This window comes from Anopheles maculipalpis, chromosome 3RL (genome assembly GCF_943734695.1).
Source record: "Anopheles maculipalpis chromosome 3RL, idAnoMacuDA_375_x, whole genome shotgun sequence".
Taxonomy (NCBI): Eukaryota; Metazoa; Arthropoda; class Insecta; order Diptera; family Culicidae; genus Anopheles; species Anopheles maculipalpis.
The window spans coordinates 46,707,859-46,720,252 of NC_064872.1; the positions used below are offsets into that span (position 1 = coordinate 46,707,859).

Genomic DNA, 12,394 nt, shown 5'->3' on the forward strand with positions numbered 1-12,394 from the left:
TGGAAATTGTTCTATCAATCCTTAACCAACTCATTTTAACCTTTATGAAATATGGAAATAAAATAGGAAACAAGCATGATTCTAAAATCGAACATCTTTCTGCTACCCAAATGTCAGTTGGTAAATGTCAAAACCAATCACAGTTGACAACCTCTTAGCAAACGGCAAAACATCCAATATCAACACATATCGTGCAATATCGGTAAACATTGAACCAGTTATTAAACTATCAAAGAAAAGTATATCAGATGTATTACAGCTATTATCAACAGCGACAGCGACAACTTATCACCCGGCCTGCATCGTTGTGTGCGTGTTAACTGCAGTGGTTCTTGCAATCGAACAGTAGTGAATCTCGCATGGACCTACGCCTCTTGACTCTGAATCTAGTCAGATGAGTTCGTAGCTGCACAGTGTTCTATCAGTGACCTTGTGAGACACCGAAGTTTACGAACACCCGCGCCGTGAAAATGAAGCTTTTCCCTGTGCGGCTGTCCAACATCAATAAGATGTTGGATTTTTACTCCCAGTTTAATCCATCACCTTTGAGCATTAAGCAATTTATCGATTTTGGTAAGTATTTCATGATTTGGTTTAGTTCGGGCATTTGTCTTGCATGTATCGTTTACTATGAATAGCCATATAGAACGATCTTCAGCTGTGCGGGGTGGCAATTGACGCACACAATATAGATTTGTAGTGACCGGTTCTATAAAGGGTCAACACCTGCATATAGGAAATATGCTGAAATATGTCTGATAATGATCATATTAGTATTTACTACTTAACAAAACACATAAACAGTGATGTAATTGATGTGTGAATGAAAATAATGAAAACTGTAAAGGAGATGCATGTAATGTAATACATTGCTACACTCGTTGGAGCGTTCATTACGGTACGGCACTTTGTTGCTAAGCCATCTCAAATATTCCCCTGTGGCTGTCACCTCCCTGCTCGTACATACTCTTCGCCTTGACTCTTCATCATCAGGGCAAAGATGACTTTGATGGACGCGATTGACGCACGCCAGTCGGAATATGTATAGTTTGTTTTCTGTCTTCGTTCTGATAGAAAAAACGCCATAATGTTTACTAAAGATAGCATCCAAAATGCTTCGTTCCAGACTTATTTTTAACAAGACAAAATTTCTTCCCATTTTGTTTTCCTGCAGGGCTAAATGCATGTCCCCGAAAGTCTTTTGTTTTTCTCCGTAAAGAGCTACCTGTTCGGTTGGCAAATATTATGAAAGAAATCACGCTGCTACCCGAAAGCCTGTTGCGAATGCCCTCGGTCGGTCTCGTTAGTGCATGGTACGTGAAAAGCTTCGAGGAAGTGCTTGCATTCGAAAAAACTGACCCAACGGAAACAAATCTAGAGAAGTACTGGCATTTTTATACGCGTAAATGAAGCGTAATATACACATCCTCCTTCGTGTGATCTGTTTTTGCTTTTTATCCCTTTCGCATCGCAACACAGATTCTGCAAATCGCTCATCCAGATTCGCGACCGTCACTCCGATGTAGTGCAAACAATGGCACAAGGCATACTGGAACTGAAGGAAAGTCGTGATGGAGCAATTGAACCGTCGACTGAACTCTCGATTCAGTACTTTCTGGATCGTTTGTACATGTCCCGTATCAGTATAAGAATGCTCATCAATCAGCACAGTAAGTGGCAGCGATATGCAAATTAGAAACCGGGCAATCTGTTTCTCTAACGGCGTGAGGGTCAGTGAACAATGTTTACAAGTGTTATGTTGTTGCTCTCATTTCAGCTATACTGTTTGGAGAAATACCCCAAACTGGGCGCCATATCGGCAGTATAGATCCTTTATGCGATCCTCATATGGTTGTACGGGATGCTTACGAAAATGCACGTTTTCTGTGTGATCAGTACTATCTCGCTAGTCCCGAACTCGAAGTCATTGAGCATAACGGTAGGGTGACGCTCAGCTGTTTGATGTTGTTACTTTTGCACTAAAATGGGTTTTTATTCTTTTCATTTACGACAGAGATTGACAAAGGTAATCCTATAAAAATTGTCTACGTACCGTCCCATCTGTATCACATGCTATTCGAGCTGTTCAAGAACTCGATGCGTGCTGTCATGGAACATCACGGTACAGAGAACGATGTCCCTCCGCTTAAAGTTACCATCGTGAAGGGCAAGGAGGATATCTGCGTTAAGATGTCCGATCAAGGCGGCGGTATTCCACGGTCACAGGTGGATCAACTGTTCAAGTACATGTACAGTACTGCGCCGCAACCACCGAAATCGAAAACAGATTTACCTTTAGTTCCGTTGGCTGGTATGACATAAATAACCCCGATCTGTCCTCACAAGCGGATAAGTTTAAGCTTTTTTTTTTGTACTTTTGTTTTAACAAATAACCATAGGATACGGATACGGGTTGCCCATCTCTAGATTGTATGCTAGATACTTTCATGGCGATTTGGTTCTGTTCTCCTGCGAAGGATACGGTTCCGATGCAATAATTTATCTGAAGGTATGTATCCTCGACACATCTTCATTATGTACACGTCATTCATGGTGCATGGTTTAATTCTATTTTATTTTCTCTACCACAGGCATTTTCAGATGAAGCGAACGAGTTGCTCCCAATATTTAATAAAACCAGCACGCGATTCTACAAAGCAACCGTGCCAACCGGCGACTGGTCTAATCAGGTAAAGGGCAAAAAAACCAAACCTATAGTCATATAATTTCTCCAACTGTGTCAGCTATCTCGATTTTGCTCGCCATTTTGAATGACTTGATCTATACAATTTTGGAAATGTTTTGGAAGCTTGTTTTTGGCCAACCCGATTGATGTTGAATGATATTGGGTTGTAAAACACAAATGAGTAGAAACCGAAGTTGTCGAATATTGCAGATGATTATATAAGGCTCTATATCACGTCCAACCAGGATGAGAATCCGGGCTGGTTCGATCCTCCCAAAAGCTGTACTTTCTACATATTACAGTCACAAAAGCATTCATAATATATATATAAACAGAGACAATATCTATATAGTATCCACTTCACAGACCTTAGCAATATACGCAACAAGAAAGAGAGAGAGAGAGAGAGAGAGAAAACAATATTTTTAAAAGCCTTATTTACAAAGATGATTGGACTCTGCAGTTCAATATCAAGTTCTAATAGAACATCTAGGTTACCAATGCAATTTAATGTAAAAACGGTAGGACACATATGATTTAAAATAGGGTTATAGTAGTATTGTAGGTAGGTGTAATGTTGTTTATGTTGTGCCGTTATAGTTTGGATACATGTTCCTTCCTCTTATCCTTTATTGTTACGGAGTATTCCGCTTTCTTTTCTATTCTACTAGGGAAAAAACTTTACCAACAGGTTGTTGTAGCACTTGTGCTAACAACGACCATGGTAGGATAATGATGTTTAGAGCTCAAGTGACAGAACGATGGATCTCAACTGATCGTCGCCCTTTATTTGCCTCAATTTGATGAAAGCTATTCTTCCCTGCTTGCTTCTACTACTGCTACTACTACTGCTACTGCTAATAGGCGTCAACCTACTATAACAATGTTTCGACAGCCTTCTGTTATTGCTTTTTAGTTACTTGTTGATATTAGGAAACACCACTTTAATGTTTCGTTATCCGGTTTTTGTATGTATTTTAGTTTATTTGTTTGTAATGATGATGAAAAATTATGAAAAATATAAATGTTTATAATTACTATATTCTTGTACTTGCCGTGTTTTCATTCACGTTTCAGTAGCAGATTGCTTCGAATACTGTTTTTTTTTAAATTTTGTTTTTCGTCTGTCGTATCGTTTTAGCTAGTTCTAGCTGAAAAATTTTGTTTATCCGAAAATGTTTCTTTCTGTTACGGTATTTTCCTCTCCTTGTTGTTTTATTTGTAATTGGTTCAAATAAAATTTGTTATTCAATCCCAAGCAATTTCACACAGCACTAGAGTTTTGTTTTCAGCATGCACTTGAAACAGAAACCGATCCAACTATAGACGAATGACTTTTTACTACCGAAGGAGTCAATAAACAACCAAACAACGTGTATATAACTTCAAAGTGTCTCTTGGAGCGAAGTATAAGACAAACTTGTTCAAATTCAAATTTATGTATAAGTGTACCGATTGAATGATCTCTTTATAACGTAAAGGGGATCAGCATTTACATGCATAGAGTAGAACGTTCAATTTGTCAGTAATTTTATGTATTGTCCTTTAAAAATATTTTTCTAATGGAATCGGCATATTTTCAAGCGATGTGTTAATGTTATTTTACAGAATTCTGATATGAACTCTAAGCAAATGAATGCTCAAACAAGGCGCGCTGGCTCGCTCGGAACGAATACATCCTGATCTCTCTCACCGTCCGAGGAAGCTGAAGGCGATGGCACAGGGCAAAAATAACTGAAAACCTGGTACGAACTGGAGGACATCTATGAACGAATGAATATAGGTTTCCATTAAACTTTGAAATATATTCAAATGTTATAATTTTTATTGTTTTATATTAAAGCTTTGATTATCATTGTTTTACAGAATATTATATATTTAAAGTAACACCATTAGGCCGAATAATGGAAATTGCCGCCGTCTCAGATTAACGAACAAGACGGACATTTCGTAGATTATTACAGTTTTTTTTTTATTTCCCTCAAGACAACGATAAAGTCCGCTACACAGCTTAGTTACCCCACATTACAGGGTTTTCACCGGTATTATTGACACATTCAGCACGATATAGAATCGTTCGAGCATACTATTGACTCGTTCGGCGCGCTATTGACGTCTTCGGATGATTGTATTGATTTAATCGGCAGTGCTATTGACAACCCTTGGTTGACACATTTTTCTCTCGCTGTCAATGTATATAATTTTTTACCCGTGATATTTACATACAGCCAAAATAAAAGTGTCATCGATTGGAGCGCCGGTATATTGTTATTTTGCAAGTGGCAACTTTTTACTGAATCCCAGGAACAGCAGGAGAAAAATGTGCCAACCAAGGGTTGTCAATAGCACTGCCGATCAAATCAATACAATCATCCGAAGACGTCAATAGCGCGCCGAACGAGTCGAACGATTCTATAACGCGCTGAATGTGTCAATAAAACCAGTGGAAACCCTGTATCTTGTTTCGTATTACAGGTTGCATAAAGTTAGGCTTATTAAAGCTATTAGTAATGTAATAAAATATTTATTTCTAGTAATATTAGTTCCGAGGTAAACGTAATAAAAATAACCATTTCATAACTAATCCTGCTCCTAACAATTCTTGGCTGGTGGTTTCTATTCCTTCTTCAATACTCTTCAATAGCATTTATGTTGGGTCTCCAGCTATTCATATCAGCGAGACCATGTTCGTAGTAGCTCCCTAGCTTTGCTCAGTCGTTTAACGAAGACGTTTCATACATTGAATCGTGCGAAAAGTTTATATCATTGCTCGCTATCAACAGTTCCGTGCATACCGCTTGTGCTGTCGGCACTATACTAGAAAATGGAAAAAATGAACCGATCACGAAAGACGCATCGGACGCCGCGTCTGGATCGCGCGTTTGTATTATCATTGTTGATAAGATTTGCTCCAGCACATCAACATGCTCACTAGATGCATCTGGTGTTACAGATTGGCCGAGCTTTTGACGTAGTTTGTAGATATTATTTGCAAGCAATCGGTTCAGCAGATCGGTTTGGGCAATGCCACCGTGTTTAACCTCCAGATGTGGTATCCAACGAAAATAACACTGCTGCCACAGCTCGATATCACGCAAGCAACATTGCGGTTCCAGGAATCGTTCATCGTTCTGCGCGGAGAAAGAAAATGTTGATATAATAAAAAAATGACAACATTGAAACAAAAATCTGAACTTCTAACCATTTGTCTCGTTAAGGTGACAAATTTTACCATTTTTTTAAAGACCGCTGTGTTCTTTAACTGATAAAATACTTGCCTTCAGTAACTGAAGCTTATCGGCCCCATTCAGCACCGAATGCCCATTCGACTCATCCCCTTGTCGCGTACCAAACAAAGAACTGGCGATCGGAATCTGCGTGCTGGACGGACTACTATTAGTGCTGTAGTGAGCGAAGTGCTGCCACTTCGCTCGATACAGCGGATTGGTAAACAATGCGAGATCCTTAGTGTCGAACTGCTTTTCCCAATCCCAAACCGGTCGCAGCACGACATGTTCGGCGTTCAGCGCCTGGTAACGTTCGGTTTCAGAGTTAAACTGAAACGTGTCAAAAATGGGAAGGAACAGTGAATCCCATACAGTGGTTAAGAAAACGTCAGAAAACTCGAAAGCTTCGGGAAACTGTTGCAGCAGTTGCCAGGTACAATCAAGAAACAGAAGAAACAGCGGACTGCGCTCAGTTATTTTGACCGTAGATACGTGCCCCAGCCGGTCACTAAATGGGTGCCCAAGGATGACCCACTCTTTTTGAATGAGGTTTTGAAAACCTTGTATCGTACGATAGCTACTATCCATCAGCAGTTGCACCAAGCTCGATATCACACAGCTCATATCCCGTCCATTGATTTCTTGCAGCACTACCGTTTGCCCCTCGCGTAATAATTTGGCGGCAATGTTCGAGTGTTTCAAGCAAAGCGAAACATACAGCAGCCAGTAACTTTTTTCCAACAGCGTATAGAATCGGCCGTCCTGTGCCTGAAATGGTACCAATTGTATTAGCCCGTTGCTGCTATTACCTCGTTAAATAAGTGCCATAACAAATTGATGCCAACGTCTCAATTTTTGTTGAGTTTGTTTTGCTCACCATAAATTGCTGATCGCTGTCGGGAGTACAGAGGTCGCGCAATTTGATGTAACTAAGATTGACATCCTGTATGCTAGGCAAAATTTTGTACAACTCCAGTAACCTCGGCTGTCTCTTTTGCGGATCGCAACGCCGTACGTGTTCCAGCAAAATGTTTTCTACCGTTGTGTTTGTAATATCTGGATTTAGCTCCGCTAGACGAACCAGGGCTGCATCATTAAAGCCCCAAACCTACAACACATATAATTTATGAATACATGAGACAAGTCTATATGATTGTTTATGGTCCTTTACTTTATAAGAATTTCCTAATTACTTATAAACATTAACGTTGAAACACTTACCCAAATAGCAGAACGATTATTACGAAAGCTTTTTGATATGTTGTCGTAGTCGATATCACTAAGATGCTTTGGGACCACGAAGTGCATAGGTAGGGAGCTGTTTGAGACTCGGCAATCTTTAGAATACACGCGCCATCCTCCAGTTGCATTACATCGTTCCAGCTCTTGGAACCAATCCAATTTCTTGTCATACATTTTTACACCCTCGCTCATAGGGCTGCGGTAGTACTTTTCCCTACAATGTATGGCGTGCGGTAAGACTTATGTAGTAATACAGTTTCTTCTATTGGCTAACACCGTCCTTTACTCACTTGAACCGGTACAAAAATGATAGATTATGTCGAGCGGGAAACGCAAACTTTACCAGTGCGTCAGCGATGTATTTGCCTTTCCCTATTTCCGACAGTTGGAATCCGAATGTAAATGTTTTGAAGTTCTAAAATAACGACAAATAAACAACGTATTTCAAGTGCTCGATACAGCATAATCTTCTCCTTCATCTTCAAATGAATGATGAAAGATGAAAAGAATGAACAAGATGAAAATCCTTCATCTTCCATTTGGTCACTTACTTTACACACGATCCGTATTTTGTCAATCTTGCTGCTGTTTTTAAACTGCGGACTAATAATTCTTTTCTTTTTATCAACGTACTGATAAATTCGGTCGATATTGGAAAGCGACACCTCGGACGAACCGAGAAATCGGTTACTCTGGAACGATAGCTGCGCATAGAGAAGGAGTAAAAAGGGAACAATCAGGTCAATATATCAACACTTGATTATACTTCACACTTGCCTGTTCGTCATCCATGTCCAATGATACGAAAGACAGCCGAAAGTTGGTGATCAGCAGTATTCCCGTTTTCTCACCAAACACCTTGCCATCTTTGAGGTAGGATGCAATGTACATGCAGACGTTATTAGCACGTGCAGCCTCTAGTTCTCCTGGAACGAGAAAACTTATGGTAAACCGACCATACTCGCACCAACCACTCAATGTTGCACACACCTGACAGCAGCTTTGGTTTATAGTCATCGTTGACAAAGTTTTCCTCCGGGACCTGTAATGGGAAGACCATGAGAAATATGATACGACCACCTATTTCCCAGAGGATAAGGAAAGAATGCACCATTTCGATGCACTTGGAAACTTGGTATGTCAGCACGCACCTGATTTACGTAGCTGGTAAAATTCTGTTTCGTCTTATTGCGTCCCTCGGACATTATTGGCATACAGCTAGTGTAGTGTTTCTATACATTAACTAGTTAATAGCACGCATCGAACGGGAAGCAGCGGAAACGGTCGCAGTACACACCACTTTTTTTTACAGAGTTCCGAAGCTTTACTGTTTCGGATTGATAAGCACAACTGATCAATACAATTCTGCGCGATGAATTTCCATCGATCAGCTCTGCCTTTACCAGTGGGACAGCAGACGAAACGTTGATAAAAAATGTGTAGAACAAGTTTTTGCGCAAGATAAACAACAGATGAGAAAACAAATTGTCGTTCATCTGACACGCCACAAAGTGAGACCTTTTTCACAGGGCAGGTTGGCGCATTACGACCACTTTGACGGTTGGGCACAATTTTCCATATTTTTATGTAAGTGCTCCCAGACAGCATGAGAATGCAACTGAGAAATTGAAAGTGCTAAAAATGACAACCGATCGTGTGTCAAATTTCGCAACAGCAGGTGTAGAAACTAGCCTGTGATAATTTTTGCAATGCTTGTTAAGCCAACAGATTTTTTCATTTTTTTCTTATTTTCAATCAATTGAATAAACTTTTAATTGAATGAAAAACAATTGAAGAAAGATAAAAATATTATGTTTCTCCTGTAATTATTATTTCCTCATACAACTGTTACTAAATTAACAAAACAAAATTCACAACACATTTTTCAGCTGCAGGTTGCCTTTTCTGCAAATGAAAAATTTGACACCAGCAGTGCTGCCAGTTCCACTCAAAATCGGTTGTCGTTTTTTGCACTTTCATATTTCAGTGGAGTCGATCGGTTTGTCAGTGTATGTGTGTGCAATCGTATACGCTGTGCCGTTGTGTTAAGCGAAAACGTGCATAGCATGATCAATATAATGCATAACATAATTCAATATGACCTATGCGCTAAAGCTATGATGAGCCCAAGTAGTCTCTTTACCCATTTTACTCTATTACGTATATACCTTGCATAGCACTATCGAACCCGCTGTTGTCAAACTCTCATTCAATATGGCCATGCGCCAAAGCTAAGAACCAATCTAGTCTCTTTACCGAATTTGTGCTGCATTCTCGGGCTGTGCGGGAGCACTCTGTCAGTTTTTGTTTTGATTTTTTTTTTCGTTCTATGTCGACATCCCCAATTGTCATAACAATACTTTTCAGCTGTGTGCTTTGGAAAAGTCAAAAAGAAAAAGCGTTTGCGTAGAACGAGGAAAATTGGAAAACACTCCAGAAAAAAAATAAATAAAAGGCGTATCTATTGCCAATCTGCGACAATCCTTCGGTGCTTGATATCTTGTGTTTCATTGTGGAGCACTTTGCCTTTATGTGTGATTGTTTTGGGTGTCGGAAAGTTTCTGCAAAGCTCAATCCAAACAAAGGAAGTTGGGTAATGGCGCATTGAAATTGTTTGGGTTGTTTTATGCCACTGTGGGGTTTTATCTACCATTCGTGTGTGCTACTGCAGTGTGTATCCGTGTTTTGCCATGAGTATACTGTACATTTTCTGATAAACACAGTGAATTTCTAGTTGCATTAAGTGAACAAACAAGGACAATCATGCCATCCTTTCGTCAGAAGGTCACGACTTACTTCCGTCAATTGAGTTTTGTGTCCGAACGAGACCCGCGGAGCCCAGTGCAGCAATGTTCTTCAATGGCTTCCGGAAGCTTCATGACCAGATACCTGGAGGGGTGAGACACACAAAATGTCATAAAAATGGCAAACATCTCTAGTGTACCGCTGTAAATGTAACATACTGCATAGAATGTGTTGTAATTCCTTCACTCCACACTTTCCGTAGGGAATGGGAACCTCCAGACTCTATGGCGCCGATTTTCAATGGTAAACTACCGGAAGATTTACCGGACGTACGCATCGAACGGTACGTTGTCAGTGGAACGGAAACTGATGCCTCTTATACAGGGCCACTCGAAGGTCTGACGGGAGTAAGGCGTGCCAAGTCGCATCTAACGGCAGGCATTGAAGATGACATAGACTACATTGATGTTCTGCAGGACCAGGGTTCAACATCGCAACAAGTACCATCTACCAAACCATCCGTACCTGAATTGGGCACAAATTCCAATTCAAAACAACATTCGTTGTATGTTGCTGAAAAGCGTTCTGAATCTCATTCCATAACCACGAAGCAAGCGAGTGGGGAGAAGCATGTAGTAAACAAACAAGTCACCGACGATCCTATTGCTAACGTAACTGACTGGAACCGCCCAAGCGAAGATGCATACGGTATATCCGTGTCTTTGTACGAAAAACATCTCCATACGTCAGGAAACGTTGGTGATCCTATTGCAGATTGCTTTGGCATCATAACTCGAGCCGATTCGTGTATAATGGCCATGGCAGATGGTGTCAACTGGGGTAAGTGGTAGTAACCCATTGGTGGGGAATGGTCTAATAGTAATTATAACTTAATAATCTATTTTAACTTAGGCGAAGGTGCCCGTATTGCAGCTAGATCTGCCGTTCAGGGTGCGATTGAATACTTAAATTCGGCAATTTTTGGTATACACCAAGGTGAGAATAGTTTGCCTGTACTTCATAATGTTTGTTTTTCCTTTTTTATACTCAACTTGGCCTTTTTCTTTTTGACTTACATCATGTGTAGTGTCATCGACCCGAGAAATATTCGTAAGCTTGATTCGTAGCTTCTGGGAAGCACATAACTACATTCTTCAAGTTGGAGGAGCATTGAGTACGTTGACCGTCGCCATCGTATTACCCGTTGAATCGTCTGCACAAAGTGTAGTTTGTTGCTGCAACGTAGGGGACTCGCTTGGATACATATTTTCAAAAAACAATATCGTACGGGAAATAACAATGGGTACGCATAGCAGAATGTTTTGAAATTGTTTTTACTTCTTCAATTGTGCAGTTACGAAATTTCGGTTTCTTCTCTCTTACCAGGATCACATGATGTTAGTCTTATGCGAGATATGCGAGACGCGCTAGGTGCTTTAGGTCCCGTGTACGGAGATAAACCGGAAATGAGCAATCTCACACTATCCATGTCATATGTTGACGAAGGGGATATTGTGTTTCTTACGTCGGATGGAATCAGCGATAATTTTGATCCAGTGGTTGGAAAATTTGCTGAGGCTGTGGGCAGTAAAACAAATGCCAATAATAACAATAGCAATGTAACCAATCTAGCTTACAAACAATCGACGAATCAACACTACGAGCGTAAAAATAAAGCAGGATTAGCTCCCAAGAGACAGAACAAAAGTGCTCCAATGCTTACATTAGCGCAGACAAACGGAGCAATGGAACAGCAATATGCTAATGCAAATCATGCTGGAGGTTCGCGGGCTGAGCGAAAAATTCCTCTACCTGTACGAAAACCACCACCGCCAACTGCAGGCCCACAGGAAAAAAGCTACTGCTCGAAGTATGTAACGCGATCGAAAACATTTATCGAACCAGCGGCCGCAGCAAGACGATCAACTAACGTTGTTGCAAGATCATCGCCTCCTACGGCTTTACCACAAGTAACAGCCCAGCAGAGACACGTACTAACGCTTTTGCGAATAGCGGATCTGTTGGTGTACGGTATTAACGGTTCACTTCGACCGTGCACGAACGCAAAGCAATTATGTCAGCTTTTAATCGATTTTGTTTCGTGTATTACCGCTGCCAAACGCAAACTGCTGGAGCAACGCGAACTATACTATAAAATAGTAACCGATCCAGATGGAAGTCGCAGAGAAGTGCCACATAGTGCACACGAACATAAAGTGATACGGAAGCGTATGGTGGATGGAACTACATTTTCGCTACTGCCCGGAAAGCTGGATCACGCTTCGATCGTCGCATACACCGTACGCAGATGCACAATGAAATCTACGGCTGAGCATATTATATAATGATAATCTCTTAACTGCCCATTTCACGCACCCTTGCATATATGTGCATCTACATGTAAATTCCCATAAGTAAATCTTACAAACGTATGGACCCATGATGCGTTATGTTCTAACAAAAGTATTATTTTTGTCTCAGCTTCGTCTATAGT

At 40.5% G+C, this 12,394-nt stretch overlaps 4 protein-coding genes across 6 annotated transcripts in view; 2 read left to right on the top strand and 2 right to left on the bottom strand.

Moving 5' to 3' along the window:
- Nucleotides 1–369: 369 nt before the first annotated feature.
- Nucleotides 370–4,369, top strand: LOC126562361 (pyruvate dehydrogenase (acetyl-transferring) kinase, mitochondrial). 3 transcript variants are annotated; one of them, XM_050218835.1, is made up of 8 exons: nucleotides 370–573; nucleotides 1,175–1,382; nucleotides 1,480–1,670; nucleotides 1,778–1,939; nucleotides 2,015–2,311; nucleotides 2,400–2,509; nucleotides 2,592–2,690; nucleotides 4,295–4,369. In XM_050218835.1, exons 1-8 carry the CDS (start codon nucleotides 471–473, stop codon nucleotides 4,367–4,369), a joined length of 1,245 nt encoding a protein of 414 aa, XP_050074792.1. In that variant the 5' UTR covers nucleotides 370–470. The 3 variants fall into 3 exon arrangements, with proteins under 3 accessions (XP_050074792.1, XP_050074794.1, XP_050074793.1); XM_050218837.1 differs by lacking the exon at nucleotides 4,295–4,369 and adding an exon at nucleotides 3,358–3,517; XM_050218836.1 differs by lacking the exon at nucleotides 4,295–4,369 and having other exon boundaries at nucleotides 2,592–2,743.
- The window catches only part of LOC126561313 (protein unc-79 homolog), a 49,395-nt gene continuing 40,407 nt past the window's right edge, over nucleotides 3,407–12,394 (bottom strand). The window contains exon 20 of the mRNA XM_050217383.1: nucleotides 3,407–3,525. Within this exon, the coding sequence (XP_050073340.1) occupies nucleotides 3,426–3,525 (100 nt within the window). The 3' untranslated portion in view covers nucleotides 3,407–3,425. The remainder of the gene's footprint in view (nucleotides 3,526–12,394) is intronic.
- Nucleotides 5,393–8,433, bottom strand: LOC126563588 (myotubularin-related protein 10-B). The gene is made up of 9 exons (XM_050220234.1): nucleotides 8,307–8,433; nucleotides 8,146–8,197; nucleotides 7,933–8,081; nucleotides 7,707–7,859; nucleotides 7,446–7,570; nucleotides 7,135–7,369; nucleotides 6,791–7,021; nucleotides 5,965–6,681; nucleotides 5,393–5,817 (listed from the first exon to the last, which is right to left on the bottom strand). Exons 1-9 carry the CDS (start codon nucleotides 8,367–8,369, stop codon nucleotides 5,398–5,400), a joined length of 2,145 nt encoding a protein of 714 aa, XP_050076191.1. The 5' UTR covers nucleotides 8,370–8,433; the 3' UTR covers nucleotides 5,393–5,397.
- On the top strand, nucleotides 9,834–12,258 carry LOC126561814 (PP2C-like domain-containing protein CG9801). The gene is made up of 5 exons (XM_050218141.1): nucleotides 9,834–10,052; nucleotides 10,163–10,740; nucleotides 10,813–10,896; nucleotides 10,988–11,203; nucleotides 11,287–12,258. The coding sequence occupies exons 1-5, from the start codon at nucleotides 9,919–9,921 to the stop codon at nucleotides 12,243–12,245; spliced, it is 1,971 nt and encodes a 656-aa protein (XP_050074098.1). The 5' UTR covers nucleotides 9,834–9,918; the 3' UTR covers nucleotides 12,246–12,258.